This window comes from Nicotiana tabacum, chromosome 5 (assembly GCF_000715075.1).
Source record: "Nicotiana tabacum cultivar K326 chromosome 5, ASM71507v2, whole genome shotgun sequence".
In the NCBI taxonomy this organism is placed as follows: domain Eukaryota; kingdom Viridiplantae; phylum Streptophyta; class Magnoliopsida; order Solanales; family Solanaceae; genus Nicotiana; species Nicotiana tabacum.
The window spans coordinates 4745715-4762907 of NC_134084.1; the positions used below are offsets into that span (position 1 = coordinate 4745715).

Here is a 17193-nt window from a genome sequence, read left to right on the forward strand (position 1 = left end):
TGAATTGAAAGCTTCAAAGCCTTTTAATGGCTGTCAATGGTGTAATTGCTGCTCTCTTTTCCTTTCCTCTTATATTACTGAAGGAACCCGAAATCATAACCATCAAAAGTTGTTGCTGTGTATGAAACTTTGAAGATTTGACTTCATTTTTGACTGGTTGTAGAAGAAAAAACCTTGATTTTGGACATTAATGGTAGAAAATTTCAATTGTTTTTCTGGATTTAGCAGAGGTTTCTGGGTGTGTGGTGATATGTGGGTGAGGGTGTGGGGTTGGGAGAGAGAAACGTGGGGGGGGGGGGGGGGATTTGAAGGAATATACGGTACCATAAATGTAAGAGTGATATAAGGTACAATCAATGTACAGTTAAAAAACCTTATGGTATATAATTGATAATTAGGTATACTAAATGTAATTATATCAAACCTTAAACATTGAGTGTAATATAGATTTTATATGACATAGTAATGTAAAAATTCCATTATCTAAGCCCATATCATCCCAGCCCACTACCCAAATACCCATTCCCCTTTATTAAAATCCAACCTCCTACACTCTAATATATAGACACATTAGACACCTAAATCAGAAGATCCCTCTCCCCCAGAGATAAACCAAAAACGACGCTATCTCTGATCTTCAAGGAGAACGCCTGAAGACCTTCTCCCAAATGCCCATTTCATCTCACTCACACACAGTAGAAGAACAAATCAGAGCTACGAATTAAAAAAAAAACAAATAAATTTTCAGATCGGAAAACAGATGCTCCGGAAATCAAAGCAAAAAACAAAAAAAGAAAAAGAGAGAAGGAAATTGAAAGTTGTTTCCGATTTTTGTTTAGTTGCTGCGTATGTTCTGGGGTTATCGAGCTGTGTGGGCATAAGAAGTTGCTGATTGTTGTTGTTCCTGCTTCTTCTCTGTGCCTTTGTTTGGCTTTGTCACTCTATTTTTCTGCATTTGAGGTACATACAGAATCCTTACACTCCTGTCTTGATCCACGTGACTGTTTCTCTGATATTAACTGAACATGACTGAATAAATTCTGTTAAATTTGGGTGCCTTGCCTCTATGCTTTTCTGAAGTTGTTATTTTTAGTGTTCAATCTGTTTGGACCATGAGCTAGTCAAAACTTCGTTGAAACTCATCATGTGGGATGGCATGTGATAAAATCTTCATATTAATTTAGATTTTTTAGAGCTTCAGTAATCAATTTGTGTGTAATTCTAGATTTGATCATGTACCAGTGGTTGGGTGGTGTGGTTGTAAAAGTTCTGATTTCATGTTTTGTTTTGTGAGTCAATGATAAAATTTGCAATAATTATATCTCCTAATGTTCACATAATGGTCCGGATTCATCCATTTGAATGTGTTCATCTATTCATGTATTCCATTTTGATTACATCGATCAATTTGACTAGAACTTGAGCTGTTTAATGTGTTACAATTTCTAGAATAACGATGTCCGCAAGGTGTTTGACAATTTACAAACACCCATTGCTTTTCTTTTTCCCAAATAATTTTCATAATTCTTGAGCCCATCACAACAATCCCAAACTTAGGAAATAAATAATTATGAACATCGTAGTTCGCTTTAGGTGCGTTTAATAATAAATCATCGTGGCTATGAGTACGGTTCCTGTGGCATGGTTACGATACGTAAATCCCAATTCGGGTGTGCATTTCATGTGACCCGACCATAACTTCGAACAATAACAAAAATAAATATGTTGTAAATCGCGGGTGCATTTCATGTGATGCGGTTTGCAATGTGTATCAAAACAACTAATGTGTGACAATCGTGACTTGTTCTAGAAATAACTCAATAAATATATTAAACTGGTTATAAAGTTAACAATGCACAATAGGTTTAAAACACGTAATAAATTCGATAATTAGGCCAATTATTAATAGTTGAGCGACCGTGCTGGAATCACGGAACTCGGGAATGCCTAATACCTTCTCTCGGGTTAACAGAATTCCTTACCCGGTTTTCTGTGTTCGCGAACTTTTTAAACAGAGTCAAATTTCCTCGATTTGGAATTTAAAATAAACCGATGACTTGGGACACCATATAATTATTCCAAGCGTGACTCTGAAATAAAGAATACTCTCATTTCGAATAATGTCACTTAAATTGGAAAAATTCCCTATCCCTTCGGGAAAAAGGAGGTGTGACAGCTCTGGCGACTCTGTTGGGGATAAGAACTCAGAATTTTTGGTTCAGGATTCAGAATTACGGACTACACAATTTTGTGTGCGGCCGCACTTCAGGCCGCAGAGGAGTGTGCGGGCCGTTCAGTTTTGTGTGCGGCCACACCCAGGAACTCTCAGATTCGCTAGTGCGACTTCGGAAGCTTATATCATTTTATCTACAAGGTATATTGAAATGATTCCAAAAGGAAAAGTGTAGCCTTCGTGTCTAGTTTTCAGAAAGGTAAAGAAATCATAATTTGAACATCTGTAGAGAAAGTTATGGCCAAAATACTAAAGCCAGATAGTGCAATCACCAAGAGAGTGCGGCCGCACTTGGAATTGTGCGGACCACACATGGTAAGTTCAGAGAATGTACTATATAACCGAGGCTTAGGTTATTATTTCATTTTTGGACCTTGTGAGCTCGGTTTGAGATGTTTTTTTCATGGGTTTTCAAGAAATTCATCGGCCTAAGTAATTCTAATTCGGATTCGGTTAATATACATGAATATATGATTGATTTCGTCATTTAATTAGTACTTTGAGATGGAAATTTGGAAAAAAGTTGTAGAAACTTCATAAACCACAAATTGAGGATTTGAAGGTCGAGTTGTGATCGGAATTGGCTAATTTTGGTATGGTTGGACTCGTGAGTAAATAGGTATTCATATTTTGTGACTTTTACCCGATTTCGAGACGTGGGCCCGGGGAGGCTTATTGGTCATTTTTCTAATTTCTTGCTTTAGCTTTGATTTCATTAGCTATATTAGAGTCTGGTAGCTATATTTACGTTGTGTAATTGTTTTGGCTAGATTTGGGCCACTCGGAGCAGGATATTCGTGGGAAAGGCACTATGACTGATTGATTGAGCTTGGTTTGAGGTAAGTGGCTTGCCTAACCTTGTGTAGGGAACTTCCCTTAAGATTTGGTACTGTTTGATATATGAGCGCCGTGTACGTGAGGTGACAAGTGCGTACACGAGCTATTTGTTGGAAAAACTCTGTTTTCATTAAATAAAATGTTTGTTTTCCTTTAACTGAGCTACACTAACATATCTAATTATTATGTTTAGTTTAGAACAACATGTCTATGTGTTTTAATTGTTTGTCTGATCTTTGTGAAGCATGCTTAGTGAATTTTCTGCTTCTTCCTCGACTTGTACTTAGTCTAAATTGTAGGGGTTTCATGCTGTAGTTGTATTTCTATTGTTTGAGCTGCATATTTACTTTGGGACTATGGAACGGTATTCCGGAAGATCCCCTTGTATTGCATATTTACTTTGGGATTACGGAACGGTATTCCGGGAGATTCCCTTGTACTGCATATTTACTTTGGGACTACGAAACTGTATTCCGAGAAATCCTCTGCACCGCATATTTACTTTGGGACTACGGAGCGGTATTCGGGAGATCCCCCTATACTGCATTTACTTTTGGGACTACGGGACGATATCTTGGAAAATTCCCTGTTGTTATTTTCTGGGTACCGAGCTTTTGACTTCTACGGTTTCATTCATGTTTAATTTTAGTCTTTATTTTACAATGATATTTCATTTCTGCCTTATTTTGTTATATATTTTTCAGTAAGGCCCTACCTAATCTTGTCATTACTCGATCGAGGTTAGGCTTGGCACTTACTTGTACCGTTGTGGTGTACTCATGCCCTTTCTTGCACATGTTTTCGTGTGAATATCCAGGTACTAGCTATCAGCCTTGAGTCTAGTTGCGTGGTTGCTGCTTCAGGAGACTTCAAGGTACATCTGCTCGCGTCCGCAGACTTAAGAGTCCCCCTCTATCCCCCGTGTTCATTTTTTCCTTCTTTCTGTTGAAATGATGTATAGAACAGTTAAGACTCTTAAGTAGCTTGTGACTTACGATATTCCGGGTTTTGAAAAAGTGATTATTGTATATGCCGAACGACATCTTTTATGTTTATTATCTGTTAGCCGTTATCTTCGTATTTTTATTTTATTTCCGCAATATTAGGCTTACCTAGTCGTAGAAATTAGGTACCATCACGATAGTTCAGGGAGGAAGAATTTGGGGTCTTGACAATAAAAGGTAATATCAAGTCGTGTGTAGCTTCCTAACTAGGTTTTATAAAGGTCACAACTTGCAATCGTTCGAAATAGAATAATAGGAAAATGGTAAAAATTTAAACATGCATTATCCAAATAGAGCAATTTTACCTCTCATTAAATTTTTGCTCTCTCTCGACATTAGGAAAAAAATTTATATTTGCCGTTGATCCATAACAAAGTCAAAATCTGAGAGTAGTTTTAAATTACAATGAAAAGTTGAGACTGTTTGACCCAAAAATTTAGAGATGGGTTCAACCAATTATATTTAAATAAAATAGAGTCAGTCCTAACTAATATTAATATCTAGAAGATAAGGTTATCGATTTCAAGACAGATAATATATACTCCCTCCGGTCCAAAATAAGTGATTTTTTGGCTTTTTTCTTGTGGTCCAAAATAAGTGATTTTTCCAGATTTTAAGAATGAATTAATTATTTTTTTTCCTATATTGGCTTTGGAGTAAATAGTGTTGGAATATGTGTTAGGAATATTTATGTGAGATAGTAAAGGTTAATATGGTCAATTCTATTGCTAATTAATGTTAAAAGGTGGATTTCTTAATCTGTGTGAAAACATCCAAAAAATCACTTATTTTGGACCGGAGGAATTATATTTGATCGAATGGCAATAAATGTGAGCAATAATAACAATTTTTAATGATCCAAAAAGGTGGAAGATAATATTAAATAATAACAAGTAGCATTGAATGATATTTAAGTAAATAAAAACGCGTGAGTCACCCTAAAATGGGTGCGATATGTGGATATTCTTTTCGACAATGATCAATGATTGATGAGCCTTTGAACACTCAGGTTGTTCTTAGATCCAGTGAAAAAATTAGATAAGAATCTTAATAAAAAGGTTGTTTTTGTCTCCTTGCAATATGACCAGATTTTCTCTATAAAGTCAGTGTATTTTATTACAACTGAACATCTCATGTCCGCTATTATTGTGTCTCTTTCTATTTATAGGTAATATATTTATAAAACTCCTAATAGTACAGGTGCAGAGAATATCCACTAGAATATTCTTTTTTTTTTGTCTTATCTTAAAACTAGTCATTATAACTCTGTGTAAGTTGCTCGATCTCAACCTTGATCTACGATAACTTCACGACTTTGATTTCCGCTGACTCTTCGACTGCACCATTCATCGCCTCAAGACCACTTCAACCGAGGGCAAATCTTTGTTAAAATCTTACTGATAATACGTGGTGGCTGATAAAGGCTATCATGATACTAAAGTGGCCTGCCTCATTTATAAATTGATAAAAGTTTAATGAATACTCCAAAAGTTTAACTGATAGTAAAATTAATATATTTCGAATAATATAATATTGAATAAATAATCTATACCCAAGGGCGCAACTACTGTGCATGTTGTGGATTCGGCGAACTCAGTAACTTCGGTTCTCACCTTGTATTTGTTTAAAGAAATTTATTAAAAATATATAAATTATTAATTTAGAACCCAATAACTTAAAAAGACGAAAACCTTGAACCATTAATTTTAAATTCTAGCTTCGCCTATGTCTATACTAACATAAAAATGTATTGGTGATATTTAGCGTAAAGTATATATATTTATATGTATATCACCTCATGTTTTACTCGTGTTTCGTGGATTTTGGATATAAAATATTTTGATTTATATTAATTCGAGGTGTTTTTATGTGTAGGAATCATTCGGAAGCAATTGGAGACGAAAGGTGCGAGCTTAGAGCCAAAACGGAGGAAAACGGAAAACTTGGATTCTCATCGCCACAGGAAGCGCTCGACGCCACCTGTGGCGCCAGAGACAGTATGCATAATAAACCAGCGCCAGGGCCAGCGTGGGACACTGGGCTGGATGCTGGTGACGAGAAAATTGTCCAACTTTGCCCGGGACAAGGTTATTTCGTCCCTAAACCTATCCAACGCGTATAAAAGCAAAACTAAGCTTATTTTTAGAGGGGAGACGCCACTTTGAAGAGGAATTTCACACGGGAAACACTCGGGAGCAAGGATATTCCAGATTTTTTCATCTTTTCTTAGTATTTTCAATTATCCAACACTTATAAATTTGTTTGATACTACCATGAGTGACTAAAACCCATAGTTCTGGGGTTGTGATTTATTCATGAATATTGTTATTAAATATTGACTTAACCTTGATTATAATTCACCAATATATGATTGTTTCTTCAATTCTGTGATTAATTTCTTAATTGTCTGACTAGCAGTTAGGTTCTATTTACTATCTATACTATGCTTGGAAAAGCCATGTTTAGATTAGAGAAGAATTGAAGAGAGCACGATCTTAACTCTAGGGGGGGGGGGTGGGCAGATTTGTGGTTAAGATAGGAATATACCTAGTCACCGTGCTTAACTAAATATCGTAATCTTAATGTGTTCTTAATAGATTGATTTCATAGGAATATATGCGTTAATCTATTTTGAATAGGCGAGTAATACTTCGGTAGAAGGCTATGTGAGCAATTGTTCGATTAATTAGCGATCATGAGTAAATTGTATGAGAGGGAAAAATTAATTAGAACACAATAAGATTGGTGAATCAATCACAATCTTGAAATATTTGTCTTACACAATAACCATTTTACTGCTTTATAGTTAGTTACCACTTAGAATTATTATTTAGTATATTTACACTCTTTAACTCAAATTGGCTCGACTGAATAACAATCTTGGTGAATTTAGTGGGTAGTTAATATAAGTCTCTGTGGGTTCGATACTCAATTTATTATTTTATTATTTGTGGGATTATGTATACTTGCGTGTGCGTTTGGGAGCAACAAGTTTTTGGCGTCGTTGCCGGGGACTTGAATATTGACTACTTTATAGTTTTTCCTTTCATTATTTATTTCATCAAGTCTAACGTTATTTGATTGTTGCTCTGATCTCAGGAGCTTTGATTGAATGTGCAGGGTCAGAAGCCAGGACAGACTTCAAGGCTTTGACCCCGAACCTGAGAGAACATTTCATAGGAGGTTGAGGGAAGCAAGGGACACGAACAATCTTTAGGAACTTGTTCAATTTCCTGTGAACATGGCAGAGAAGCAACAGATGGTTGTTCAGGAGGTGGCGATGCCCAGCATTACTAATATCATCTTCACCATTCTGAAGCCCAGAATCACTGGGCACTTTGAGTTGAAATAGAGCATGATCCAGCTACTTCATGCGAATGAGCAGTTTATGGGTCTTCCACACGAGGATCCACAACAACATATCCTGAATTTCTTGGAGATTATTGATACTTACATCACTAATGGAGTCACTCCAGACTATGTGAGGCTCACACTTTTCCCATTCTCTCTGCTAGGCGAAGCAAAGCGATGGCTGAAAACTGAACCAGCTAATTCTATTCATCATGGAATGATTTGGCAAGGACATTTTTGGCAAGGTTCTTCCCTTCAGGCAAAACTGCAAAGATCAGAAGTGAGATAGTCGTTTTCAAACAGAAAGCCGAAGAGTCTTCATACTTAGCTTAGGAGAGGTTCAAGGGGCTGCTCAGAGATTGTCCTCATCACAATCAGACAAACGAAGTGTTAGCTCACACTTTCATAGAAGGTCTATATCCTGAGACAAAGATTGTGGTAGATGCTGCATCTGGAGGTCAAGTGTTGGAGAAAAGATTTGATGAGATATATGCGTTATAGAACAAATTCTCCAAAAGCAATCCTGATTGGCAATGAGAGATGGGCAGACACTCATTGCAAAAATCTGCAGGGGTTCTCGAGTTAGATGTCGTCTCGGCATTATCAGTGCAGATTTCCATGTTGACCAACCAAGTCAATCAGATGACCTTGGTTATTAACAAGTAACAAGCTCAGCTAGTGCAACGAGTTCAATTGTTTGGTGAAGTATGTGGAGAGGGTCATACGAGCGACTTATGCCCAGTTAATCCAGAGTCTATCTATTTTGTGGGTAATGCAAATAGGGGCCAGACAAACCAGTATGGGAACACTTACAATCTCAATTGGAGGAACCACCCAAACTTCTCTTGGGGTGGAAACCAAGGTGCACAGAATTAATACCGACCACAAGCACCTTAACAACAATACAGACCACCTCAAGCTGAACAACATGCAAACCCAAGAAGTCACCTTGAGGAAATGATGAAGAAATTGATAGCTTACCAGCAAGCCCAAGTAGCAACAATGAGAAATTTGTAGCGACAAATGGGACAACTTGCCAATGTCCAAAATACTCGACCAGTTGGAGCCCTTCCAAGCGACATTGAGGCTAATCCTAAGGCATCTATTAATTCCGTGTCATTGAGGAAGGGGACACAATTAGAAGAAGTCGAAAAAGAGGGAACAAGTGACCTTTAATGAGCAGCCAACCACTATATTGTCAGAATCAAAAAAATCAAAGGAGTTAGAGAAACTAGCTGAAGAGGCGGTGGCTAAGCAACCCCCGCCATTGGTTGCGAGGCCACCACCTCAGTTCACTCAAAAGATTGCAGAAAGTGAAGGATAATGCGACATATAAAAAGTTTCTTGATATTTTGAAGCAGGTGCAAATAAATATTCCATTGGTAGACATCCTACAAGAAGTACCCAAATATGCTAAATATATCAAGGACATAGTGGCAAATAAAAGGAGGTTGACCGAATTCGAGACTGTGGTGCTCACTGAGGAATGTAGCTCTAGCATAGCAAGTTACCTCAGAAATTAAAGGATCCGGGTAGTTTCACTATCAAAATCTAGATTGGTAAGCATGCGATCAGGCGAGCTTTGTGCGATCTTGGAGTAAGCATCAATTTGATGCCACTATCTGTGTTCAGACAGTTGGGGTTGGGTGAGCCACGCCCAACAATGGTAATGTTACAGTTGGCTGATTGCTCCCTTGCGAGTGATAGAATATGTGTTAGTTCAAATGAATTATTTCACATTCCCAGTCGATTTCATTATCTTGGACTACGAGCCTGATCAGGAAGTCCCATTTATTTTGGGGCATCCATTCTTAGCCATGTGCTGAGCTATTATTTATGTATGCGAGGGAAAGATGACAATGAGAGTCGATGATCGAGTGGAGGTATTCAATGTGTATAAGGCACTCATATTCCTAGCCCACTAAGGAGTGCTATCCATGATTTCTGTGGTGGAGAGTGATGCTACGTCATTAGTGCCTTATATGATCCTCATAGATCCTCTTGAACGAGCTTTGATTAGGAATGGAGAAGACAGTGAAGATGAAATGATGGGAGAAATTTAGCAAGTACTTGACATGTCTTGCCGTTGTGTCCATGGGTTTGGAAGATTTTAGGAGTTGTACATGCATGTTACTCTGACCCCTCATAAGCCATCTATTGAAGAAGCTACAAAGCTAGAACATAATCCCCTTCTAGCGCATCTGCGCTATGCTTATTTGGGGAACTCTGATATATTTCTAGTGATTATCTCATCCAGCTTGAGCAATGTACAAGAAGAAAAATTGCTCAGAGTACTTTACGAGAATAAAAAGACTATTGGGTGGACAATTACTGATATCAAGGGAATTATTCCATCATTTTGCATGCATAAAATCTTCCTGGAAGATGGACACCGCCCTAACATTGAGCAGCAAAGGAGGTTAAATCCCATTATGAAGGATGTTGATACCCAATTTTTCTCTATATATTTTTCAATATGCAAAATACCTTCAAAATAACATATATATGCATATATAAGCATGTCCAAAGGTTTTATTATTTCTTCATAATTTTTAAAGTTTTTTAAATCAATTTATTTCCCATTTTATCCATAAAAACCCCAATAATTATTTCCAATGTTATTATTTTGGTAATTAATTTATTGGACTCTTATATTTATGCTAAAATATAGCTAATGTAATTTTTGCATATTTTTACAAATTTATTTAGTATTTTTAGGCTAAATTGCACATAATTGCAATATTAGCCTCTTTTAAGATTTAATCGCGTTTATATTCATGAAGTCAACTCCTTTTTTTTAAATTGTTAATTATATATTATAAATCATTTTAGTGCCTTTAATTTGTTTTCAGAAATTAATTTACTATTTTTATAAAATAAATAGGGAAAAGCGACTATTTAAAATCTAGCCAGATTGGCTTTCAATTTCAGCCTAAAGTTGAGCCCAAATCAGATCCAATTTCCCAGCCCAATTGCAACTCAAACCCGACCCCTAACCCATTTAAACGACCCAACCCGGATTCCCCACCTAACCCCTTTAATCCTAGTCGATGATCATTTAGATCAACGACCACCGTCCTCCCTTTCCTTTTTTAACCCTGAACGACCCCTAAACCTAAATCATTTCTCTACACCCGTCGCCTTTGAATCCCCTTTCTCTCTCTGAAACCTCTCAAGAACCCTAGCCGCCTACATTTAACCCACCCTAATCTACCTCAACCCCTGCCTAATCCATGGCCTCTCATGGTCAATTGAGATACGTATCAGTCTCCCACGACTCCTGGGTGCTTGTTTCTATGGTTTTGTGGCCAGACCTCGAGGGAATTTGGTCTAGTCCTTGCTCGACTTCTGTTCATGGCTTTTCTCCGGCCAGCCATGACCTTTCTCCGGCCATTCATGGCCTTTCAAGGCAGATCCTTGACTTTGCTGGTTAGATCGGAAACTTTCAAGGTCTTTCTCACCTTTTCAGGGTTTTCCAAAACCCTAATCTTTAAGATCTTTTGATTTTTCTTTCAGATCTACTTTAGATCTGTACTTGCTATGAATGTTTTAAGTGTTTTCTCTAAAGTTCTTCAACTTTTCTTTTAAAGCGACCCTTCATTTTCTCCGATTAGGGTTTCTCTTAACCTCTCTTTTAAAAAATCTTTTCTCTGATTCTTGATGTTGTTTTATGGTTTTACTATGTTCAAACTGCTTGTTATGCTTTCCTTCTACTTGAGTTAGCATGTGTCACGACCCCTAAACCCAGACCCGATCGTGATGGCGCCTCTCGTGAAGACAAGGCCAGCCGACACTTCCCATTTTCCAATTTTATTAACCATTAAGCATTTAGAAACAGTCAAAACATGATAAAATAATCCAAAATAGCAGATAATATCATAAATATACGGAAGAACAACCCAACACAGCCCTAACCGGGGTGTCACTAGTCATGAGCATCTATATAACCTAATACAAGTCTGAAGAGTCTAAAAAATATTACAAACGTATAACAAGAGATAGAAAAGATAAAGAGGGAGAAACACGGGTCTGCGGACGTCAAACAGCTACCTTGTGAACTCCGAATGTCCGCCGGGAGCTCTCAACTCGCACTTGCCGGATCAGCAAAGCCTGAATCTGCACACAGGGTGCAGGGAGTAAAGTGAGTACTCCAACTCAGTGAGTAACAAATATAAATAACAACTGAAAGTCAGAAAACACGTAAGGCACAAGGCATTCTATAATGAAGCAGTAACTAGTAAACAAGTAATTGACTGGTAGTTAAGGTAAAGTAAACAAATAGAAGTTCGCTCCTCGGGCAAAATATTAACAAATCCGCCCCTCGGGCAACATCTCAGAATAGTACCAGCCCCTCGTGCAATCACATAGAACAATACCAGCTCCTCGGGCTCAATCTCACATCACAATGGGTACTAGCGCTCACTGAGGGTGTGTAGACTCCTGGAGGGGCCCCTTACGGCCCAAGCGCAATATCAAGCCATCTCGTGGCATCATCTCTAGGCTCTCGGCCTCATATCAACAAGCTGCCTCGTGGCGTACATATCTCAGGCCCTCAGCCTCATAATCAAAATCAATGTATCACCGCTGCGGCGTGCAGCCCGACCCAAAAGTATCCTCACAACACAGGCCCTCGGCCTTACTCAGTCAAAAATCTCACAAGCCACTCGGGTAATAGTAAAACAGTGTTTCTCAGCCCAAACATCATTTAAAAATATCTTTTAAGTATTAAAACTGGGTAAACATGGCTGAGTACGAAAAAAATGGAAAATAATATGACTGAGTTCAAGTATAAAGTCAAAACAGTGAGGAAATATCAATAAAAATCCCCGAAGGGTTCAAATAGTTGGCATGAAGCCCAAATATGGCATTCATCCCAAATAATGATGATAGCAAATTGATTCAGTCAAATACACGGTAAAACCATCAATCGGGACGGACCAAGTCACAATCCCCGGTAGTGCACGACCCCACGCTCGTCATCAAGCATGTGCCTCACCTCAATATAACACTATGATGTGCAAATCCGAGGTTTCAAACCCTCAGAACATCATTTACAATCATTACTCACCTCGAACCGGTCAAATCTCTAGCTCGCAACACCTTTGCCCCTCGAACTGGCCTCCATTCCCGTCGGATCTATCCAAAATCAGAACGAGGACGTCAAAATATGCTAAGGGAACGAAGCCCAAGCAAAAATAATCAAAATATGACACAAATCCCAAAATTACCAAAACCCGACCCCCAGTCCCATGTCTCAAAATTCGATAATTTTTACATTAATAGATTCCTTATCTCCCCACGAGTTTATACATATCACAAGTTTAGAAATCTGACCCCAAATGGTCCTTCAAATCCTCAATTAAAGGCCTAAGTTCCCAAGCCATAGTTTCCCCAATTTTCACCCTAAATTTCCATGATTTCTAGCTCTAATCCATGTAATAATAGCATATGAACGAGTCTTAGGTCCAAATTCCTTACCTCAATGAGGTTCCCTTGAAATCTCTCTTTCAAATCGTTCAAAAAGCTTCCAAGTCGAGATAAAAATGGTGAAATAGCTCAAAATTCGTGAAGGCCACATTTTATACTTTCTGCCCAGAACTTTTCGCATCTGCGGCCCAATACCCGCTTCTGCAGTACCGCATTTACGGTTCATTCCTCCGCTTCTGCAGAAATCACTTAACCGGAAAAACTCGCATTTGCAATCACATTCCCGCATCTGCGACATCACGAATGCGGTCATACTAACCGCTTCTGCGGTTGCTGCTCACCAGGCCATTTTCGCTTCTGCGATACTTTTCCTGCATCTGCGACTTCGCAGGTGCGATCCCCAGCCGCATCTGCGGTTACTGACAACTCCTCAAAAATCCGCTTCTGCGACTCGTCTCCCACATATGCGGCATCGCACCTGTGGTCCACAATCAGCAGGTGTGGAAATACCAGAAGCAGCAAAGTTCAGCAGCTGCAACAAGGTTTCAAACTTCCCGTCAACCATCCGAAATCAACCCGAGGCTCCCGGGACCTCAACCGAAAGGACAAACATATCCTAATACCTTATTCAAACTTGTACCAATCTTCAAATCACCTCAAACAACATCAAATCAACCAAAACACCTCGGATTCAAGCCAAACTTTCTAAAATCTTCCGAATTCCGTTTACGATAAAAAACCCAACCAAACCACGTCCGAATGACCTGAAATTTTGCACACACATCCCAAATCACACAACGGAACTACTGCAACTCTCGAAATTCTATTTCGACCCCTATATCAAAATCTCGCCTTCCAACAGGAAATCGTCAAAATATCAACTTCGCCAATTCAAGCCTAAATCTACTCCGGACCTACAAAACTCATTCCGATCACGCTCATAAGTCATAAATCACCTCCCGAAACTAACCGAAACCTCGGAACTCACTTCCGAGCCCTCTAACAAATAAGTCAACATCTGGTTGACTTTTCCAACTTAAGCTTTCTTAAAAGAGACTAAAAGTCTCAAACCTTATCAAAATCATTCCGGATTCGATTCGATCAACCCGATACCACAAAACACGGATAAACAAGGCATAAAGAAGCAGAAACAGGGAAAATGGAGCGATAACTCATGAGACGACTGGCCGGGTCGTCACATCCTCCCCAACTTAAACAAATGTTCGTCTTCGAACGAGTCAAGAAACATACCTGAAGCCTCAAACAAGTGAGGATATCTGCTCTGCATCTCCCACTCGGTCTCCCAGGTAGCCTCCTCCATGGGCCGACCTCTCGACTGCACTTTCACTAAAGCTATATTCTTCGGCATCAACTTTCGAACCTGATGACCCAAAATAGCTACTGGCTCTACCTCATAAGTCAAATCATCATCCAACTGAACCGTGCTGAAATCCAAAACATGAGACGGATCTCCGATATACTTCCGGAGCATAGAAATATGGAATACCAGATGCACGCTCGACAAGCTAGGTGACAAGGCAAGCTCATAATCTACCTCCCCAATCCTCCGAAGCACCTCAAAAGGTCCAATGAACCACAGACTCAATTTCCCTTTCTTCCCAAATCTCATAACACCCTTCATGGGCGAAACTTTCAACAGAACCTTTTCACCAACCATGTAGGACACATCCCGAACCTTCCTGTCAGCAAAACTCTTTTGCCTCAACTATGTTGTATGAAGCCTCTCCTGAATCACCTTCACGTTTTCTAAAGCATCCTGCACCAAGTCTGTCCCCAATAGTCTAGCCTTACCGGGATCGAACCAACCAACTGGAGATCTACACCACCTCCCATACAAAGCCTCATACGGAGCCATCTGAATACTCGACTGGTAGCTGTTGTTATAAGCAAACTCAGCAAGTTCTAGAAACTGATCCCATGACCCTCCGAAATCAATGACACAAGCACGCAACATGTCCTCCAATATTTGAATAGTGTGCTCGGACTGCCCGTCCGTCTGAGGGTGAAAAGCTGTGCTCAACTCAACCTGAGTAACCGACTCTCGCTGTAAAGACCTCTAAAACTGCGATGTAAACTGAGTGCCCTACCTGAAATAATGGAAACTGGGACACCATGCAAACGAACAATCTCTCGGATATAGATCTCTTCCAACCGCTCTGAAGAATAGGTAGTACACACAGGAATGAAGTGCGCGGACTTGGTCAGTCGATCCACAATCACCCAAATAGCATCGAACTTCATCAAAGTCTGTGGAAGCCCAACTACAAAGTCCATAGTGATTTGCTCCCACTTCCACTCTGAAATATCCATCCGCTAAAGCAAGCCACCCGGTCTCTGATGCTCATATTTCACCTGTTGACAATTGAGACACGGAGCCACAAATCTCACAATGTCTTTCTTCATTCTCTACCACCAATAGTGCTGTCTCAGATCCAGATACATCTTCATGGCACCCGGATGAATGGAATATCGCAAGCTATGGGCCTCCTCCAGAATCAACTCCCGAAGACCATCCATATTGGGCACACAAATCCGGCACTGCATCCTCAACATCCCATCATCACTAATGGTCACATCTCTAGCATCATCATGCTAAACTCTATCCTTAAGGACAAGCAAATGCGTATCATCATACTGGCGCTCTTTGATGTGATCATATAAGGAAGACCGAGAAACCACGCAAGCCAATACCCGACTGGGCTCCGAAATATCTAATCTCACGAACTGATTGGCCAAGGCCTGAACATCAAATGCAAGAGGTCTCTCCCCAACTGGAATATATGCCAAACTCCCCATACTTACTGCCTTTTGGCTCAAAGCATTAGCCACTACATTGGCCTTTCCGGGATTGTACAATATAGTGATATCATAATCCTTAAGCAACTCTAACCACCTTCGCTGCCTCAAATTGAGATCCTTCTGTTTGAACAAGTGCTGGAGGATACGATGATCAGTGAACACCTCACAAGATACGCCATACAAGTAATGCCTCCAAATCTTTAATGCATGAACTATGACAGCCAACTCCAAATCATGAATGGGGTAGTTCTTCTCATGAGGCTTCAATTGACGAGAAACATAAGCAATAACTCTACCCCCTGAATCAATACATAACCAATCCCAACTCTCGATGCATCACAATACACAGTATATGAACCTGAAGCTGATGGCAAAACCAATACTGGAGCTATGGTCAAAGCTGTCTTGAGCTTCTGAAAGCTCCCCTTACACTCGTCCGACCATACAAATGAAACACCCTTCTAAGTCAAATTGGTCAAGGGCGAGGCGATAAATGAGAATCCCTGAACAAACCAGCGATAATAGCCTGCCAAACCAAGAAAGCTGCGAATCTTTACGGCTGAGGACGGTCTGGGCCAACTCTAAACCGCCTCTATCTTCTTCGGATCAACCTGAATACCCTCGCTGGACACCACATGCCCCAAGAAAGCCACTGAACTGAGCCAAAACTCACACTTGGAGAATTTTGCATAAAGTTTCTCCTCCTTCAATCTCTGCAACACAACTCTCAAATGCTCCGCGTGCTCCTCATGACTACACGAGTACACCAGAATATCATCAATGAAGACTATGACAAACGAATTGAGATAAGGCCAGAACACACTGTTCATCAAATGCATGAACGCTGCAGGGGCATTGGTCAGCCCAAAAGACATCACCAAGAACTCATAATGACCATATCGGGTTCTGAAAGCTGTCTTAAGAATATCAGAATCCCTGATTTTCAACTGGTGATAACCTGAACGGAGATCAATCTTGGAGAACACTCCCGCTCCCTGAAGCTAGTCGAATAAATCATCAATGCGAGGCAAAGGATACTTGTTCTTAATTTTTACCTTGTTCAATTGCCTATAATCAATGCACATTCTCATTGTGCCATCCTTCTTCTTCACAAACAGAACCGGTGCACCCCAAGGTGACATACTAGGCCGAATGAACCCTTTATCAAGGAGTTCCTGAAGCTGTTCTTTTAATTCCTTCAACTCCGCTGGTGCCATACGATACGGCGGATTAGAAATAGGCTGAGTGCCCAGCACTAGGTCAATATCAAAATCAATATGCCTGTCTGGTAGCATGCCCTGCAGGTCTACAAGAAACACATCGGGAAAATCCCTCACAACTGGAACTAAATCAATACTGGGAGTCTCAACACCGACATCCCTCACAAGGGCTAGATACGAAAGACAACCCTTCCCAACCATACGCTAGGCTTTCACGAATGAGATCACTCTACTGGGTATATAATCAGTCACACCTCGCCAGCACACACGGTATAGCCAACGTGACTGTCTTAGCATGACA

General features: G+C 39.8%; 2 protein-coding genes, 1 long non-coding RNA gene and 1 other non-coding gene across 4 annotated transcripts in view; 3 read left to right on the top strand and 1 right to left on the bottom strand.

Annotated features, from left to right (window-relative positions):
* The first annotated feature begins 564 nt into the window (after positions 1-564).
* On the top strand, positions 565-4150 carry LOC107795878 (uncharacterized). The gene is made up of 3 exons (XR_001650261.2): positions 565-960; positions 3004-3072; positions 3888-4150. It is a non-coding gene; the product is annotated as an uncharacterized LOC107795878 (long non-coding RNA).
* A 3279-nt stretch (positions 4151-7429) lies between these two features.
* LOC142181317 (uncharacterized) lies at positions 7430-7926 on the top strand. Its single transcript, XM_075254339.1, has 2 exons — positions 7430-7705; positions 7804-7926. The coding sequence occupies exons 1-2, from the start codon at positions 7430-7432 to the stop codon at positions 7924-7926; spliced, it is 399 nt and encodes a 132-aa protein (XP_075110440.1).
* On the bottom strand, positions 7696-7800 carry LOC142181358 (small nucleolar RNA R71). The gene has a single exon (XR_012710025.1). It is a non-coding gene; the product is annotated as a small nucleolar RNA R71 (small nucleolar RNA).
* Positions 7927-9548: 1622 nt separating the features above from the next.
* LOC107776654 (uncharacterized) overlaps positions 9549-17193 on the top strand; it is a 48201-nt gene continuing 40556 nt past the window's right edge. Inside the window, exon 1 of the mRNA XM_075254340.1 lies at positions 9549-9844. Within this exon, the coding sequence (XP_075110441.1) occupies positions 9549-9844 (296 nt within the window). The remainder of the gene's footprint in view (positions 9845-17193) is intronic.